Source organism: Geotrypetes seraphini, chromosome 15 (assembly GCF_902459505.1).
Source record: "Geotrypetes seraphini chromosome 15, aGeoSer1.1, whole genome shotgun sequence".
NCBI classification, from domain to species: domain Eukaryota; kingdom Metazoa; phylum Chordata; class Amphibia; order Gymnophiona; family Dermophiidae; genus Geotrypetes; species Geotrypetes seraphini.
The window spans coordinates 68,656,822-68,674,510 of NC_047098.1; the positions used below are offsets into that span (position 1 = coordinate 68,656,822).

Sequence of the window (17,689 nt, forward strand, 5' to 3'; positions counted from 1 at the left end):
TGAATTCACTCCCTTAAAGATCCCACGTGAGCATCCCATTTACTCTTAAAATCCGTTAATACCATGGTGGACCTACTCTGAATAACATCCTGAGTATCTTCCCAAAACTCTGTCAGATTAATTTCACTTGCTACCAGGTGATCCACTTCCTGGTCGGATTGTATTTTCTTTTGCGGGATATAATAACAATTATTAATTGGGAAATTCTCCGGATTGGGTAATCCCAGTATTTCTTTAAAATACTTCCTTAGCAAAATTTTGGGAGATAGTAAATGAGTCACTGGGAAATTAACCAAGCGGAGATTCCTCGCCCTATGTATATTTTCCAACATTTCTATTTTAGAATATAACACTGTAGAATCCTTAACCGCAGATACTGAGACAGCTTGTAATGTGTTACATTGAATTTCAACCACGCTTAGTCTTTTATCCAAGAAACTTTTTTTTTTTTAAATTCTTTATTCATTTTTAAACTTTCAACAAGTGTACAATATATGTAATACATATATTTACTAACAACACTTGATAACTCTATCAAGATATTAACAAATGTATATATATATCTAAACCCTTCTCCCTCCCCTCCCTTTCCATACAATTTACTTAATTGAATCAATCTTTTTCATAATTCTTTTTACCTTTTTTCTTCCATTTATACAATCCCTCCCCTTTCCCTTCCATTCATAAATAATGTTAAGAAAATGGTGTTTATTCATTACAAAACAATGTCAATGGCTCCCATATTTCATTAAACCTTTTATAATTTCCATTTTGTATTGCTATTGAACGTTCCATTTTGTATAGGTGACAAAGTGAATTCCACCAGAAATTAAAATTAAGTCTGCTGTAATCTTTCCAATTGGTAGTAATATGTTGTATGGCAACACCTGTCATAATCAATAAAAGTTTGTTGTTACTTGCCGATATCTGACTTTTTTTTCTCATAGACATGCCAAAATCACAGTATCATAAGTTAATGCTACAGGATTTTCTAATAAAGAATTTATTTGATCCCAGATCGAATTCCAAAAGGCTAATATATAGGGACAGAAAAATAAAAGATGATCCAAAGTCCCTACATCAAGCTTACAATGCCAGCACCTATTAGACAATGAACTATTTAATTTTTGTAATCTAACAGGGGTCCAAAATGCTCTGTGCAAAAGAAAAAACCAAGTTTGTCTCATTGATGCTGACAGTGTACATCTTATTCTCCAAGACCAAATTTGTGGCCATTGAGATGCTGAAATTTGATGCCTAATCTCAATGCTCCAAATATCCCTAAGACCATTTTTAGGTTTTTTATTAACCAATTCACTAATAACTTTATACCACTGTGCAGCCTGATGACCCAGAAAATCTGCCTAGAAGCATAAAAATTCCATGCTATATTGAGAATTTAGATTTTTCCATTCAGGGAACCCTGCCTGAATGGCCTGCTTCAATTGCAACCATTTGTAAAATTGTGATTTATTCAGTCCAAATTTATTTTGCAATTGTGTAAACTCAAGCATATTTCCATTTGAAATAACATCATTTAAAGTTCGTATTCCTGCATTTAACCAATGCCTCCAGACAATCTTAGATCCGCCAATTTGAATCTTGGAATTTAGCCATATAGATTGATTTGTTGATTTATTAATAGGAATTTCAGTTAAATTACTTACATATCTCAGAGTTTTCCATGTATCTAGTAAAAGTTTATTTTCTTTATACAATCTGGGCATCTTGATACTGAGAATGTGACAAAGATGTAAAGGAGACATGAGTCGCCATTCCAAATATAACCAATCTGGAGTGTATTCAATGAGATCTGGGAGGACCCAATACATACCTTGATGTAAAATATAGGCCTGATGATACCTATAGAAATTTGGGAAATTTACCCCACCCTTATCCAAGAAACTTAAATTGGAATCCACAATCTCAAACTTTTGAGATACAGAATGTGAATAACTCACAGTTTGTTTTTATAACTTGGGACTCCTGATGCAGGCACTATAGGCCATGTCAAGTCCATGATTTGAAATTATTATTCGCCCTGTTTATGTGACTTTTTTAGACTTTGCACATATTTTAATTGCTACCAATAAAGAAGGGTTTTGAAGACCAGGCACACTCTGCTCCTTTTCTTGGATTTTCTTTGGCTACCATCTATTTGGCATCACTGGAGCAGACCCTTGAACTCCTACTGTTACTCCTTTTCCTTTTTTTAGTGCTGTACATTATACATTAACCATGTAAGAGACAATCCCTGCTTGACAGAGTTTCAATCTAATCAGACAAACAGGACAATTGGGTGTGGAATTACAGAGGGAGTGACAAAAAGAAATATGGGTACTTTACAGGTGGGTTGGAGGGATTTTAGCCTGGATTTGAACACTGCCAGAGATGGAGCTTGACGTACCAACTCAGGCAGTCTGTTCCAGGCAAGACAGAAGGGAAGGCAGAAGAGAAACTTACCCCCATGAATGGAGTTGCTGGGGAGGAGTATAGGGAGAGATAAGAGAGGAAAAATACTGAGGAGATGCACTTGTAGGTCAATAAGAGGCGTTTGAACTGTTTGCAGAAATGGATAGGGAGCCAAAGGAGCGACTCCAGGGAGTGCATTGTCGTAGGCGAATAATGTACAATTTTTTTTCTGGTGCAACCTAGAAGTGGATGGTTAGCTGAAACATTGACATATATGAAGGAAGTTGGTTCTTGGATAGAAAAGAATAGATTAGCCTTAAATTTATTTAAAACAGAGCTTATGCTTAATAGGAAAAATCAGGAGTTATTACAGTTGGGAACAGTCTCAGTGGGGGATGCTACACTACCAATCAAGTCATAGATGTGGTTACTAGGGGTGACTTTGGACTTCCGCTTGTCCATGCAGGATCAAATTTTACAGGTGGTGATGTGATCTTTTTACTTTCATTTGCTTTCTAAACCGAGACCAATGTTATCAGTATAGGATTTCAGAATGGTAGTTCAAAGCTTGGTGTTATCAAGACTTGATGTCTGTAATGCTCTATTATCTTGGGATAGTCTAATGGAGAGTTCATACAATAAAAATGATTCAGAATACTGCAGTCAGTTTTTCTTGTAACCGTTAAATAATATCTTGGATCTAACTAAATGTGGACTTGAGCCGGGGACTAAGCTAAATAATTTTAGTTCCTTTAATGCATTGTTAGATTTTTCTTTTCTTTGTTTAGATCCTGCTTTCTGTACAAGTTTATACTTGATATGTTTAATCTAAAATTGATAAAAGAATACTGCAGTCAGGATGATTTGGAGAGTTTTGAGATTTAAATATATGCCTTTGTTAAAACAGTAATATACTGGGTACGGTACAAAATCATGCCAGTAATTTATGAGTGCAGTATGAGAAATCACCTTGATATTTGTCACAGATTCTGACAATTTACCAACCAGGCAGACAGTTAAGATCTAAAACCTCAATGAGATTATCTAGAGAGAATGGCAGGAGTAAGACAAGAAGTTTAAAAAGCTGTTAAAAACTCATTTTTTGTCCAGGTGTTTTATTGCTGAATGAAATTATTAGAGACAGCAGGAGGAGTATGAGCCGATAATGATGTGGCCTACTGGGGGGCCTTTGTGTAGTCTTTTTTTGTTTATGTTATTTGATTTCTACTCAGCTTGGTTATTAGGCAGAATAGAAACGTTTAAATAAATTGTGTAAGTAACTACACAGATTTCAGGCAATGCTCCTGTCATGTATGTGAACACATTTTGGATGGATAACTTCCTAAAATGGCTTGGGAAAATCCACTGCTTATTCCTAGGTCAAGCAGCATAAAATCTGTTTTACTCTTTGCGATCTTGTCAGGAACTTATGACTTGGCTTGGCCACTGTTGGAAACAAGATGGACCTGCAATCTGTCCCAGTATGGCAACTCTTATGTTCTTATCAATGTGCTGGCACAGTTTTTGTAATAATAAACAGCACAGTAGAGCAGTTAGCTATCTAGCAAACATGACATTTTTAAAATATACATCTCCTTTAATACTGGCCAGCAAAGCTTAAAAGGTGTGCGTCTTACCGTTCATCAGGAGCTGTGGAAGGCAGTCACTGACTGCTGGCATGACCCCTGGCTTCTTAGATTTGGCAGTGCCAGGCTTTGTCCGTGGCCTGCAGCCACCAGATGAGAGGGGCTGCACCTTGGGTACAGCAAACCTGACACAATTTTGCTGCACAGTGAGTGGACGCTGGGTGCTGGGGGAAGGAGGATAACCTGTTGCCAGAAAGTCCATACTATAGGCCAATCCTACAGCCTGCTGGTTGAAGCATGGCGTCGACGTCGCTGGTTGTGCGGCAGTGTGAGCAATAACTGAAGATGTGGCAGCTGTACCGGGATATCGAGGCACTGAAACCAATGGGTATAGTGGAGCTGGACCACTCATGGTGACATTAGGAAGTGGCCCCATGTCATGAGGGAAGGGTGATGAGTCAAAGGTAGCCATATTCAGGCATTCACTGGGAGAACCATAATGCAAGAGAGGTTTCTGCTTAGAGTCAAGGCACAGGCTTTCATGGGTGTAGGCTGCAGAGTCTAGTGGGAGCGTCGAGCTGGGGAAATCTGGGGCCAGGAATGAACCAGTTGGGCCTTCCAAGTCCAGCCGGGGTGAACAGTTGTTGCTAGTCTGAAATGAATATGCAAATTTAATTTAAAAAAATTACAAAGGTCCACACAGTTAAAGAAAAAAAGTGAAGAAGGTGAGATTTAAGAAAAAAAGAGAGGAGAACAGAGACAGAGAGAGGAAGATGGAGAGCTTAAATGACAGAAAGGAGGGAGAGAATAAGAGGGAGAGAGAAGACAAGAGAGAACATTGTAAGGAGGCACCAAAAAGAACAAAGGAAATATAAAATCTTATATTTTGCATATGCCCGATTGAGTATCCTAACAGCCTATCATTATTGCATTCTACATAATAAAAGTGAAATGAAGGTTTAATTAGGTTCAGTTTTCAGGTTCATGAAAACCTGACATACTGCCCTAGAGAGGGGAGATTCCTTCTGTAGCTCCTGGCCTCCTATGATACCCTATGAGTGGTTATGTTCATAGGAGGCAGGCCAGAAGGACATTATTAGGTAAAAAGAGGGTAAATAGGACAAAGAGAAATTCCCCCTTTACCAGTATATTCAGGATTTTGGGACACTGATCCCCAGAGTTATGTATACTGTATATATAGAGGTAGCCAGCTACTTAGACAAATTCTCTGCCAGCTCCCACAGAACTATTAACCAGAGAGAGACAAGCTCCTTCTACCTACTCCCAACTGCTCTCTTTCCCTTCTCACTCCAACAGCAGCTCTGTTTACTATACTGTTCTCAGGCAAAACACCCCCCCCCCAAAAAAAAAAAAAACAACAAAAAACCTGAGGGGCAGATTCTCAAAACTAAAATCTACCTTTAATATGCTCGCTAAACCGGTTCCAGACGGTTTAGTGTGCATGCATTTTAGCGGCGGATTTTCCCAGATATTGCTCAAGTGACACAGAAAAGGCAAAAAGAATTCTTGCTTTACAAACCTATCCTTTATATTGAAATTTCTGGCCAAATGCTGTGGTTCACTTCAAGGGAAAAACTTCTATTTTTCGAACCAAAGCAATTGTTGAAATTTATTTTGGCCAAGGAAGGGGGTGGGGTGGGGTTGATTGGTCCGATAGCCCTTCCTACAGTTTAAAGAACAGGTTGTTGGGGAGTTTATACCATTGTCTCCTGGGCTTATACTTGATATTTATTTCTTTTTACCTATTCTAATTCTTGGATCTCCATTTCTTAATTTTGTGGACTAAATAATGTGCTATTTCTTTCTTTTCCTTACATTACTGTTGTGAGTAGTGATAGGCTTATTAATTTTCTTGGATTCTTATTGCTAATCTGTATTCAAGTATTAATGTGCTTGTTTACAATTTTGAAAAATTGAATAAATAATTTTTTTAAAGGCTTACCGTGATCTTTTCTGAGTTTTTTTTTAGCAGTCTCCGATACTGCCATGCAAATGTAGTACAACAAGGTCATTAATATTAAAAAGAGCACTCTGAGCGATTCTCTATAATCGCCAAGTGATTCTCTAACCTTGTTATGCTACATTTGTGGCCAAAATTTGCCAACAGGTCTGAGCTGTCGTTGCCTTACTTTCTAATCAGTGCCTGAGCGCTGATTGGCTCAGGCACTGACAGGAAAGTCAGGCTTGACAGCTCAGACCTGTCAGAAAATTTTTCAGCCATCAAACAACCCCTCAACTCCCTTCCTCCTGCCACCAAGCAATGCACCCCATGACACCTCCACGGCAGCAGGAGAGATGCCCACTCCTTCCCACCGCTAAGCAATGCACTTGGCACCCTCCCCCCAGCAGCGGGAGAGATGTCCACTCCCACTGCTATGTAACTCCCCCAACACCCCTCCCCCCACAACCAAGCAACGTGCCCCACAACACCCACCCAGCAGCGGGAGATATGCCCATTCCCTCCCACCACCAAACAACGTGCCCCACGACACCCCCCTGGCAACGGGAGATATGCCTACTCCCTCCCACGGCTACGCAGCTCCTCCAACACCCCTGTGCCTCCGACGATCCCCACCCCTCCTCATTACCTTGTTAACGATGGCCAGCTAGAGGGATGCCTACTCCCTCCAGCCAGCAAGCCCATCTCTTCAAAATGGTGGGCCTTTCCCTCCCCGGTACATCCTGGGATACACCTAGGAGGGGCCTAAGTCTCTGATTTGCCCAGATGCCTAAGGCCTTTTCCATAGAAGGGCCTTAAACAATCTGGGTCAATCACAGCCTTAGGAAAATAGGGGTGAGTGGGAATTGTTCATGGTTGGGGTGGAAATACTGAATAGCCTGGATGAAAGGGATGGAACGACTAAAGAATTTGTTTGTGAAGATCTTAAGGGGTGTAGAGGATAGAAAAGGTATAATGGAGTTCCAATGTAGTGAATTTTATGGACTAACGTAAGAATTTTGAATGCAATGTGATGAGTAACAGGAAGCCAGTATTCATCTCTGAGAAGAGGGGGTTGTGTAGTCCAGTGGCATACCAAAGGAGAGATGGGGAGCGATCCATCCCGAGTGCAGACCATAAGAGGGTGCTTCTAGGGCTGTTGTCTGGGAACTTCTTCCCCTTTTCTGACAATGGCAGCCTTCTCAACTTGCTGCTCTGGCCAGTATAAGGCCTTCCTCTTTGCCGAGTCCTACCTTCGCGGAAGCAGGAAGTATGTGGGACTGGCAGAGAGGAAGGCCTGACAACAGCCAGAGCATGACATAACAACACTCCATTTGTATACTGCAAATATCTTGCAGTTCTATGCGGTTAATATAAAGAGAACTGTGCCATGAGATGTGAAGGTTACCACTGCCAATGATGGAAGGCAAGTTTTTGAAGTGGGGTGGTGACAGAGACAAAGATAGAGGGATACCCATCCAGGGGGGAGGGAAGGAAGACCTATTTCTTCTATGTTATCACCACTCCTGGTCCTCTCTCTGTCCTCGCTTCTTTCTCTTTGCCCACCGCCATATTTGTGCTTTTTCCATTTTTACCCCATCTCTCTACTCATCCCTCGTCTCCTTCACGTTCTCCCTTCTCACTCCATGCCCCTCTTTCACTCTACTGTCTCAGCCATCCTCCACACACTGCTCTCCCCTCACTCTACCTTATATTTTGCTCTCTCATCTCACTGACCTCATCCCTCTCCCTCTCCCTGCTCTCTTTCCTTGCTTATCCCCATATCTATCTTATTCTTCCCTCGCTCACCATACATTCTTGATCCCTCGTCACACTCTTGATCTCTTGCTTCCCACTTCTACATTTTACCCTTACATAAATACTCTAGCTGTCTCTTCCAATTGTCCCCACACAACAGTTTTGTTTTCTCTTCCTTTCCTCCTCCCACACTCAATGCTTCTCCCCTCTTACTCTTGGATCTTCCTCTCTTAAGATGCACACACAACAGCTTGCTCTTTCTTCATTTTATGCCCCTCCTCCCTTACTCATTCACTCTTCTCTCACTACTTACCCGAAGACATATACACACAGACTCTCTCTCTCTCATTCTTTCCTCTCTATGCCCTATCATATATGCTCCCCCTCCCCTTGATCTTGCACTTACATACACAAAATCTATCGCTTTCTCCTCTGGGAGCTCCCTACTCTGAATCTCGCCTGTACTATCGCAGTCTCTTGCTCTTGCATTGCTCTGCCGCACTCCCCAAATAATTCATATACTCCTACTCCCTCTTCTCTGCTCCTTCCCCACACACTTATCTCTTTTACACAATCTCTTGCTTTCTCTGTTTTCCCCTCCCCCTCTTGCTCTCTTCCTCACCCTGACTCACAGCCTCTTTCTCCTAACTCCCCCCCTCCGACTGTCATGCCTAATGTGACCATATGTCCCGTTTTTAGGTAGATAGTCCCATTTTCCCCAAGCACAGCTTCGGGATGCCGAAATGTCCCATTTTCAGAAAGAGAACAATCTACTAGTCTAGTGGGTTGCTCTCTTTCTGAAAATTGGACATTTTCATATGCTGAAGCTGCGAGTCAATCACGGAGCCTGGGCTCTCTCCCTGCCGCCGCCACATCAACAGGGCCAGGCCAGGCACATGCAGCAACTGAATAATGGCCGGCCCACAAGTTTTCCCCCCGTCAATTCTGACGTCGAAGAGGAACAAGTTCCGGGCCAGCCAGGCAGCCTCTCTTCTACCAAGCATCCATAGAGGCAGGCAGATAGTGGTACGCTGACTTCAGCATAAGAGTGACTGCTGAGACCAGGAGAGCCAAGGGCCGGAGGAGGTTAGAGAGCAAATTCGGATGGGAGGGGGGGGGGATTGTACAATTGAAGAAAAAGGTAAAATGAATTAAGAAGAATAGTGTTGAAAGGGAGGGTGGGTGATGGGTTTATATATATACAATTGTTATTATTTTGATGGATTTATCAAGTGTTGTTTTTGAGCCTATGTATTACTTTTTATTGTACACTTGTTGAATGATTAAAAAGGAATAAAGAATTAAAAAAAAGAAAATAATTATTTCTAAAGGCAAACACAAAGGCTATTACGGTCATGCCCACCCTAACCCCTCCCCCAAAATGAAGTTTCAAAACCTAGTTTGGAACTAGTTTGCTTAAAATTTCAGTAATTAGAATCATATTTATTTTCATGAAATAGGAGACTAGGATCCTGATGTACACTCTCATTGTTTTAACAGTTTTCGCTGGGAGATATATATATTAGACTTTAGATTTGGCAAATGTAGAACTAAGTTTCTTCCAGTTAATGCTTTAGGAAATTTTGTGTTTTATTGTTACGAGGGACAGCCCAACAGGAGAACCTAACGGATGTAGCGGTATATAAGAAATAAATTACATTACATTACATTACATTACCACTGGCCACAGTGATAGTGAGAGGAAGGGAACCATGATTTCAGCACAAGAGCTGTGTGCACTCGGGAGTAGCAGTGCTGAGCAGAAAAGATGCCGGCACTCATTTGTTGTCACAGCAAAGCCTATTACATCAAGTTTTGATGCAGCCTTTCCTGCTCCCCAAATTACACTGTTGAAAGGGACTGCCTAACTGGATTAAGGGTTACCAGTCTTGGCCATAGACAGGGGTGGGTGGAGGAAGCAAGGTGTATAAATTTACAGACAATTTGTTCAGACACTCTGATAAAAATCTCCTCGGATTTTTGCCAGTCGAGAAGGAAGTATATTATCAGCAGGAACCCATGTGAAATGAAATTGTACCCACTGTGTAATGGGCATGATTTGAGAAGCAATAATTCTCATGTTCTCATTAGACATTAGATTAAGTAATTTGGCTTGAAATTTGTTAAACCAATCTTCACTTAATCTTTTTTATTGGACTAACTTAATACATTTTGTGAAGAGTTTTTGAAGGTAACCCTTCAGATCAGAGATTCAGAAATGAACAAATGAAGATCTATTATCAGAATATATGTATGAAACATAAAAGCATTCCAATGACAGTCTCATGGGGAAGGTAGGATTGGATGGGGAGGGGGTAAGAAATAGCGAGAGATGAATGAGTGATCAGAGATTGACAGAGCAGTATCATTTTATGGTTTATAATGTGATAGGAAACCTAGATCTTTGTTAAGTCCTGCCTAGTGGGTGCCAAAATATTTTATCATTTTACCTTCAAAAGTTTTAATGGTTTTGAAATTTCTTTTTAGTATTCTCAGCATAAAGTCATTAGTGCAGTGCTCTGGTCTGGTACAATGCTGTCCTACAGAGGTGTCAGTAGATTCAATCTGGTTTTAAGCCTTTGACCTCTATCTCCAACATAGCATCCTTCTTCACACTATATTTGAAGATGAGTTTGTGGAGGATTAGGGTTACCATATGGCTCCAGAAAAAGGAGACATCTGGGTTTTACTTCCACTGAAAGCTATATGGTAACCCATGTTTTTCCCATGTGACTGTGGGGTCCTGTGATACACATTGGCACCATTTGCAGCTTGATATATTGCAGTTTCTACTGGGAGCTTTCTTTTCACTAATTTTGTTTCAGATGAGGTGATTGCTGGAAAGCCAGCACAGGGGGAGCTGGGAATATCTCTCAGTAATTCATCCTCTAGGAGTACTGGCTATAGATCTTTTACGATTCTTCTCAATTTTTCCAGCTTTGGGTTATATGTCACTTCAAGGGGTACTCATGTCATTTTCTTTTCTTTCTACTGCAGTAAGTTTTCTCACAGTGTTTTGAGAGAAGAGGCAATTATTTTGAGGTTGTATTCTTTTTGTTTGATTTAGGCTCAAAATCTTGTTCAGCTTCCAGTGCATAAAAGGGTTCTTGGGGGCTTTTACTAATCATGGTAGTAGCCCACTCCCTCCTGCCACCGGGTCTCCCACCCCTGCACCACCACCGTACCTTTCTAATGATGGCTGGATGGAGGGATGTCTAAGGCGTTGATTGGCCCAAGCGCTTAAGGCCCTTCCTATAGGGTTGTGTCAGGGGTGGTGGCAGGGGACCCTGGTGGTGGCAGAAGAGAGTAGGCATCCGTCCTGCCAATCTTGTTCAGTGTGTTTAGGGGTCCAGGCAGCAGTAGGCGAGAGGGGGTTTCAGCGGAAGGGGGGGACTCTTCTTTCTGCTGCTCTCCCTGCCGGTGAATCAACTAAGCCGGCAAGACTTGGGGAGACCTGCTGCTCAGTTGATTGGGGCAGGGAGATCAGCTTTGACAGGAGGAAAGAGCTGTGCTTAGCGACTTCTCTTCTGAGCAATCGCAAGGCACAATTCCTCCTGCTCTTTGCCATCGATTCTCTGCACAAATAACTTATATATAATTTGCATGCTATTATTCTCAGAATCTCCCATTAAATAAGTCGCTCCCACTATGGGCACTGCATCGACTCGCCGGATTTTACCAGCACATTTTGAGAATCTTCCTCTCACTTGGATATGTACTTAAGAATGTCTCCTCCAGTTCTGCCATGAAAAGGTCACCAGGATGATCTCGGGGCTCAAGGGTCTCTCGTACAAAGAGAGACTGAACAAATTGCAGCTCTACACTCTCGAGGAACGTAGGGAGAGGGGAGACATGATCAAAACATTTAAGTACCTCACGGGACATGTCGAAGTGGAAGATGATATTTTCTTTCTCAAGGGACCCTCGGCCACAAGAGGGCACCCGCTCAAACTCAGGGGCGGAAAATTTCATGGCGACACCAGAAAGTATTTCTTCACAGAGAGAGTGGTTGATCATTGGAGCAAGCTTCCAGTGCAGGTGATCGAGGCAGACAGCGTGCCAGACTTTAAGAATAAATGGGATACCCATGTGGGATCCCTACGAGGATCAAGATAAGGAAATTGGGTCATTAGGGCATAGACAGGGGGTGGATAAGCAGAGTGGGCAGACTTGATGGGCTGTAGCCCTTTTCTGCCGTCATCTTCTATGTTTCTATTGTGATACAATCCTGGTGCCATAGCAGTGCACAAGAGTTGCATATTAATATTATTGAAATGGGAATGGAATGAGTGATTAATTTTATAATAGTTTCCAGTGGAAATTTTTAGGAATATATGGGGAGTGTGTGGCACAGTGGTTAGAACTACAGCCTTAGCACCCCGAGGTTGTGGGTTCAAATCCAATGCTGCTCCTTGTGACCCTGGGCAAGTCACTGAATTGCCCCAAATACATTAGATAGAGTGTGAGCCTACCAGGACAGATAGGGAAAAATGCTTGAGTATCTGAATGTACAGCTCTTAGTTATAAGTGGTATATAAATACTAAAAATTAAATATCACATGCAGATATGCTATCTGCATGGAAAATGTTGCTGTATAGCGCCCAAAGATCTGGGTTTCTGATCATATTATAAACCATAAAATTATATTGCTTAGTCACCCTTTGCTCACCCATTCATCTCTCCCTGTTTCTGAACCCCCTCCCTCCTTACACCTACCTTTAAAAGTGGACAAACACAGCTACCCTACCACTTTACCCAAGACTTTTAGATTTGGAAACCACTTTCTGTGAACTCATGGCCAAAAGTGTTTTATGATGTTGTCTTGTTTAACTCTTACTGTTGTTTCATAATTCAATAAACCACTTCAAATAATATCACAACAGAAAGTATTTTCACTTATCTTTTAATGTGCAGAATCACTAGCCTGCCCCGACGGGACCCGTTTCGCCATATAAAGGCTTTATTACACCTAGCCCTAAGAAAGATAGGACGCTTGAGTAGAGCTCCTTAAAAACCCTTGATAATGCCTGTATATGGTGAAACGGGTCCCGTGGGGGCAGGCTAGCAATTCTGCACATTAAAAGGTAAGTGAAAATACTTTCTGTTGTGAAACAACAGTAAGAGTTAAACAAGACATCAAGGAGGTGAAATAAGGGTCAAGGATGTACATTATCACCCACTAAAAGTTTGAAACACACAATCAGTGTGCAATCGAGTAGGTGTTTGAGACCCTTGGGGGTGTCCAACCTGCAGCCCAATGAAGTATTTTGTGCAGCCCCAGTCGAGGGCTATGCAGTGTTTTCCTCTGCTGCCCCCTGGTGTTTACCATCTTGCCGGCTCCTTCCTCTGTCTTGCTGCAGCGTTTGTGCATTTGTGCGGCCCCAGAAACATTTTTTTCGGCCAATGCGACCCAGGGAAGCCAAAAGGTTGGACACCCCTGGACCTCTTTACAAAGTGGGGTGATTGCCATTGTGGATGTTTCCAGTTTACCTCACTTCATCATCTTCTGTACCTTGTTAATGATTTTAAGGTGTCCAAATAGGTTATTGTTTATTGTGAACTTCTATATCACTACTAATGACTGGGGAGTCAATTCAGAGCGGTTTACATGAGCTTCTGTAAAGGTGTTACAATACAGAGTTATAAAGAGCTTCTGCGAGGTGTTACAATACATGGGCTATATACAATACAAGTGTAGCATGTTACAATACAGAGTTATTAATACTGCCATAATTATGCCATGTTATCCTACTTATGTTACTGGCACATTGATCATCCTACTTATTTGCACACATTTATACCAAACTAATCAACCAATGTATATTCACATCTAATATTAAATTTACTACTGCAGCTAAGTATACAGTATTTGCATACCTCCTACGGAGTTTGCCAATTCAACTAAATATAGTCTATGTACATGTATCTTTATCATGTTTTATGTTTATCTTTGAAATATCTTCCTCAGAGTCTAGTTTTCTGGGCTTCTGCACTTTATCTATTTATATCCTATTGTGTTCTTCCTATCGTGTTCCTGATTGGGGGGAGGGAGGACTAGCCAACTGTCTTCCTCTATGTTCGTTAATTGGCTAGTCTATGAAAAGGATGGTCTTTATCCCTTTCTTGACCTTTCCGGTATCTTTTTCTAGTTTTAGTTCCTTCAGGAGGGCATTCCACCACCTTGGAGCCATCACTGAGAACATTCTTTCCTTGATGCTTTTGTATTTGATGTCTCTGAAGGAGGGAATTTCCAGCAGGTGACTTTGGTTCGAGAGTAGTGGGTGTGTTGTGTGCTGATGTAGTCTGGTTCAGAGAGATTAATGATTTTGTGTGTCAGCAGTAGGATCTTGAAAAGGTGATGGCAAAAGCTAGAAGAATGCTAAGGTGCTTAGGAAGAGGTATGGCCAGTAAGAAAAAGGAGATGTTGATGCCCCTGTGTAAAACTCTGGTGAGACCTCATTTAGAAGGTACAATTCTGGAGGCAGCACCTTCAAAAAGATATAAAAAGGATGGAGTCAGTCCAGAGGAAGGCTACTAAAAAGGCATATGGGGACAGACTCATAGATCTCAATATATATACTTTGGAGGAAAGGCAGGAAAGGGGAGATATAATAGAGACGTTTAAATACCTATGTGCATAAATACGCATGAGTCAAATCTTTCATTTGAAAGGAAGCTCTGGAATGAGAGGGTATAGGATGAAGTTAAGAGGTGATAGGCTCAGGAGTAATCTAAGGAAATACTTTTTTTTACAGAAAGGGTGGTAGATGCATGGAACAGTCTCCCAGAAGAGGTGGTGGAGACAGAGACTGTGTCTGAATTCAAGAAAGCCTGGAATAGACACATGAGATCTCTTAGAAAGAGGAAGAGATAATAGTTAACTGTAGATGGGCAGATTGGATGGGCCATTGGGCTTTTATCTGCCATCATGTTTCTAAAATAATGTGAAAATAGTAACAATCAGCACATAATAAAATATTTAACTTTTCTTAAACTCACACTTTCTACAACAGCCATTCAGTGCGGCTCCCTGCGCTAGAAACTTGATGGAACTTCAAGATTCATCTGGTTCTCAGAACGCAAGGCTCTCCAATGATTTGGATGCAAAACAGTAAATTAAGAACTACAGGACTTTTGTCAGTCAACACACTGAAAATCAAACAGAGTTTTGAATGCAACACGCTGAGCAACGGGAAGCCAAGATTGGCGTTAAATGCTCATATTTAGAAGCTCTAACTATAATTTGTGTCATAGCATTTTGTGCAATTTATAATGAATGCGGCACATATTTAGGCAAGCCAAGATACAATGAATTGCAATAATCAAGTACCAGAGTTATTAAAAACATGGAGGGAGGAATCAGCAAAAAGATTTGACTTCATGGCACTTTTAACCTCTAAGACAGTTTCCTATACCCATAAAGCTCCCTGGTATTCCACCTACCACCATGACCTTAAACGAGATTATAGAAGACTAGAACATAAATGGGGGAAAAAAAGTAAATTAGAGGCTGATAAATTAATTTAGAGAAGAAAAATATATTCAGGAACTAAAAATGATCAGAGTAAGGTTTTATTTAAACTTTGGAAATCCCTTATTAGCACAACTAAGTCCACTCACAAGAATAGTGGACCATCTGCAGATGAACTTGCAAAATTCTTTGATGATAAACTCAAAACCATTAGGGTATCTTTTACTACCATGAGCCATGATGATTTAATCTCTTATAGGGAAACTTTCGATGTTGTATTTATAGATAGATGTTGGAGTGATTTTGAACATGTCAATGAAGATCAGATTAGAAAGTTATGTAGTAAACTAGGGCATAGCAGATATTCTCTGGATCCATTTCCATCTTATATCTTTCAAAAAATCTCTTCCCAGGCTCTCTCTTGGCTAACGGTATTGATAAATTATCTCTTGGATAATGGTTATTTTTCTGTGAGTATGGGGCATATAGCTCTTACTCCTTTATTGAAAAGCACAGACTTTAATCCAACAGTACCGTCCGATTGCTAATATTCCATGATTAACAAAGATGATCAGGACTATTATTTCCAAACAACTATTTAGATAAATTCTCTGTCCTTTCACCATTTCAACGTGGTTTTTGTCCCAATTCAGTACTGAAACTCTATTAGTTTCTTTGGATTTCTAAGGCTCAATGTTTACTATCTCAGAATCGATATGCCATTTTACTTCAATTTGACTTTTCCACTGCTTTTGATGTGCCATAATATCTTGATTCAATTACTCTCAGATTATAGGATTAGAAGAAAAAGTTCTAAGTTGTTTTAAAGGATTTATCACATTATGCTCTTATGTGGTAAACTTTGAAGGTAAGACATCTACTGCATAGATGCCAGATTGTGGTGTCCCACAGAGCTCTTCGTTGTCTCAGATTCTTTTCAATATTTTTAGGACGATGTTCACTTATGCTGATATCTTCATCCTGCTAGAAGTTGATCCTAATCTGAGCAACTTTACAGCTAATATAAACTCCTGTATATCGAAATTGCAATTGTGGTCACTTCAGGCTCAAATGATGCTTTAGGTAACAAAGGCAAAATTATTATAGTTTGGCCCAGAAATTGGTAATTTGCCATCTTCAGTAATCCTTAATTTCGGTGATATTTTGCATACAGAATCATCTTCTAGAGTACTGGATGTTGTTTTGGATTCTTCTCTCTCTCTTTTCAATGCTAGGTATATAATCTTACCAAAAAATGTTTCTTTACTCTCCGCATGCCGGAACTCCCACACCCACTGTAGGTCATGGCAGGAGGGATGCCCAGTCCTTCAAGCCTGGCAACCCCCCCATAGATCACCCAACCCACCCTCTGAACCACCCTCCACCCCCCCCCCCCCCCCACCCCCTCCAAGCCCCACCCTCTAACCTTTTTTAATGGCTGGCTGGCAGGCTTGCCTCTGTCTAAATGGCGGGCCTGTCCCTTCCCGGTGCATTGTAGAATGCAACGGGGAGGGGCCTAAGGCCTGATTGGTCTAAGTGCCTAAGGCCCCACCCATAAGAGGGGCCTTAGGCACCTTGGCCAAACTGGAATCTTAGGTTGGCCCATGTGCCTAAGGCCCCTCCCATGGATGGGGCCTTAGGTGCCTGGGCCAATGAGGCCTTAGACCCCTCCCCGGTTCATCCCATAATGCACCGGGAAGGGGCAGGCCCGCCGTCCGACCATTGAAAAAGGGGGAATCCAGGGGGTGGGCTGGGCGAGCTATGGGAGGGAGTTGCCAGGCAGGAGGGACTGGGATCCCTCCTACTGTGATCATTTTTTTGGGGGGGGAGGGGACAGGCGACCACTAAATTTACCGCAATAAGCTCAGCGACCGCATCTACTTACAATGTAGGCCAGCCATTTATAGAATCCAGGCCTTAATGTGAGGCTTAAATGATAATGTTGAATCCAACAGAACACCTAGGTATTTGCATTGATGAAGAACAGGAACAACCATCTGGTCCATGATTATAGTAGATGAAAACCTCTCCAACTGCTCTTTTCGACCTACATATAACATTTCAGTTTTACCAATATTCAACTTTAACTGATTTTGGTGCAACCATGTTTTGACAATTTGAAAACAATTATAAAGATGTAAGAGTGCATCCGATATAGACCTGCCTACTGGTATTATAAATTGTATATCATCGGCATATATTCGAAAATTCACATTCAATGTTCTTAATTCCTGGCAAAGAGGCAACATATATATTGAATAACACTGCTGATAATGCTGAACCTTGTGGTACACCTTTACCAAGAAGTGCAGCACAACAAAGAAAAATGGGGAGACCCAATGATCCACAGTGAAAACAATCCACCTTTACCAAGAACAGCCCAATCTGAAAAATCCTGAGCAATCTCCACCCAAAATGTTCTATCGGATAAAAATGATTGAAACCAATTAAACAGTATGAGGCTCATAATCAAAACTTTGAAATGTTCAAAAAACAGCCCA

General features: G+C 41.2%; 1 protein-coding gene and 1 long non-coding RNA gene across 3 annotated transcripts in view; one reads left to right on the forward strand and one right to left on the reverse strand.

Annotated features, from left to right (window-relative positions):
• Positions 1–17,689, forward strand: part of LOC117349018 — a 148,281-nt gene that overhangs the window by 36,498 nt on the left and 94,094 nt on the right. The gene's annotated exons all lie outside the window — the stretch shown is intronic.
• Positions 1–17,689, reverse strand: part of MLXIPL (MLX interacting protein like) — a 128,658-nt gene that overhangs the window by 35,163 nt on the left and 75,806 nt on the right. For both annotated transcript variants that reach the window (XM_033921856.1, XM_033921855.1), the window contains exon 9: positions 4,050–4,650. In XM_033921856.1, the coding sequence (XP_033777747.1) occupies positions 4,050–4,650 (601 nt within the window). The remainder of the gene's footprint in view (positions 1–4,049; positions 4,651–17,689) is intronic.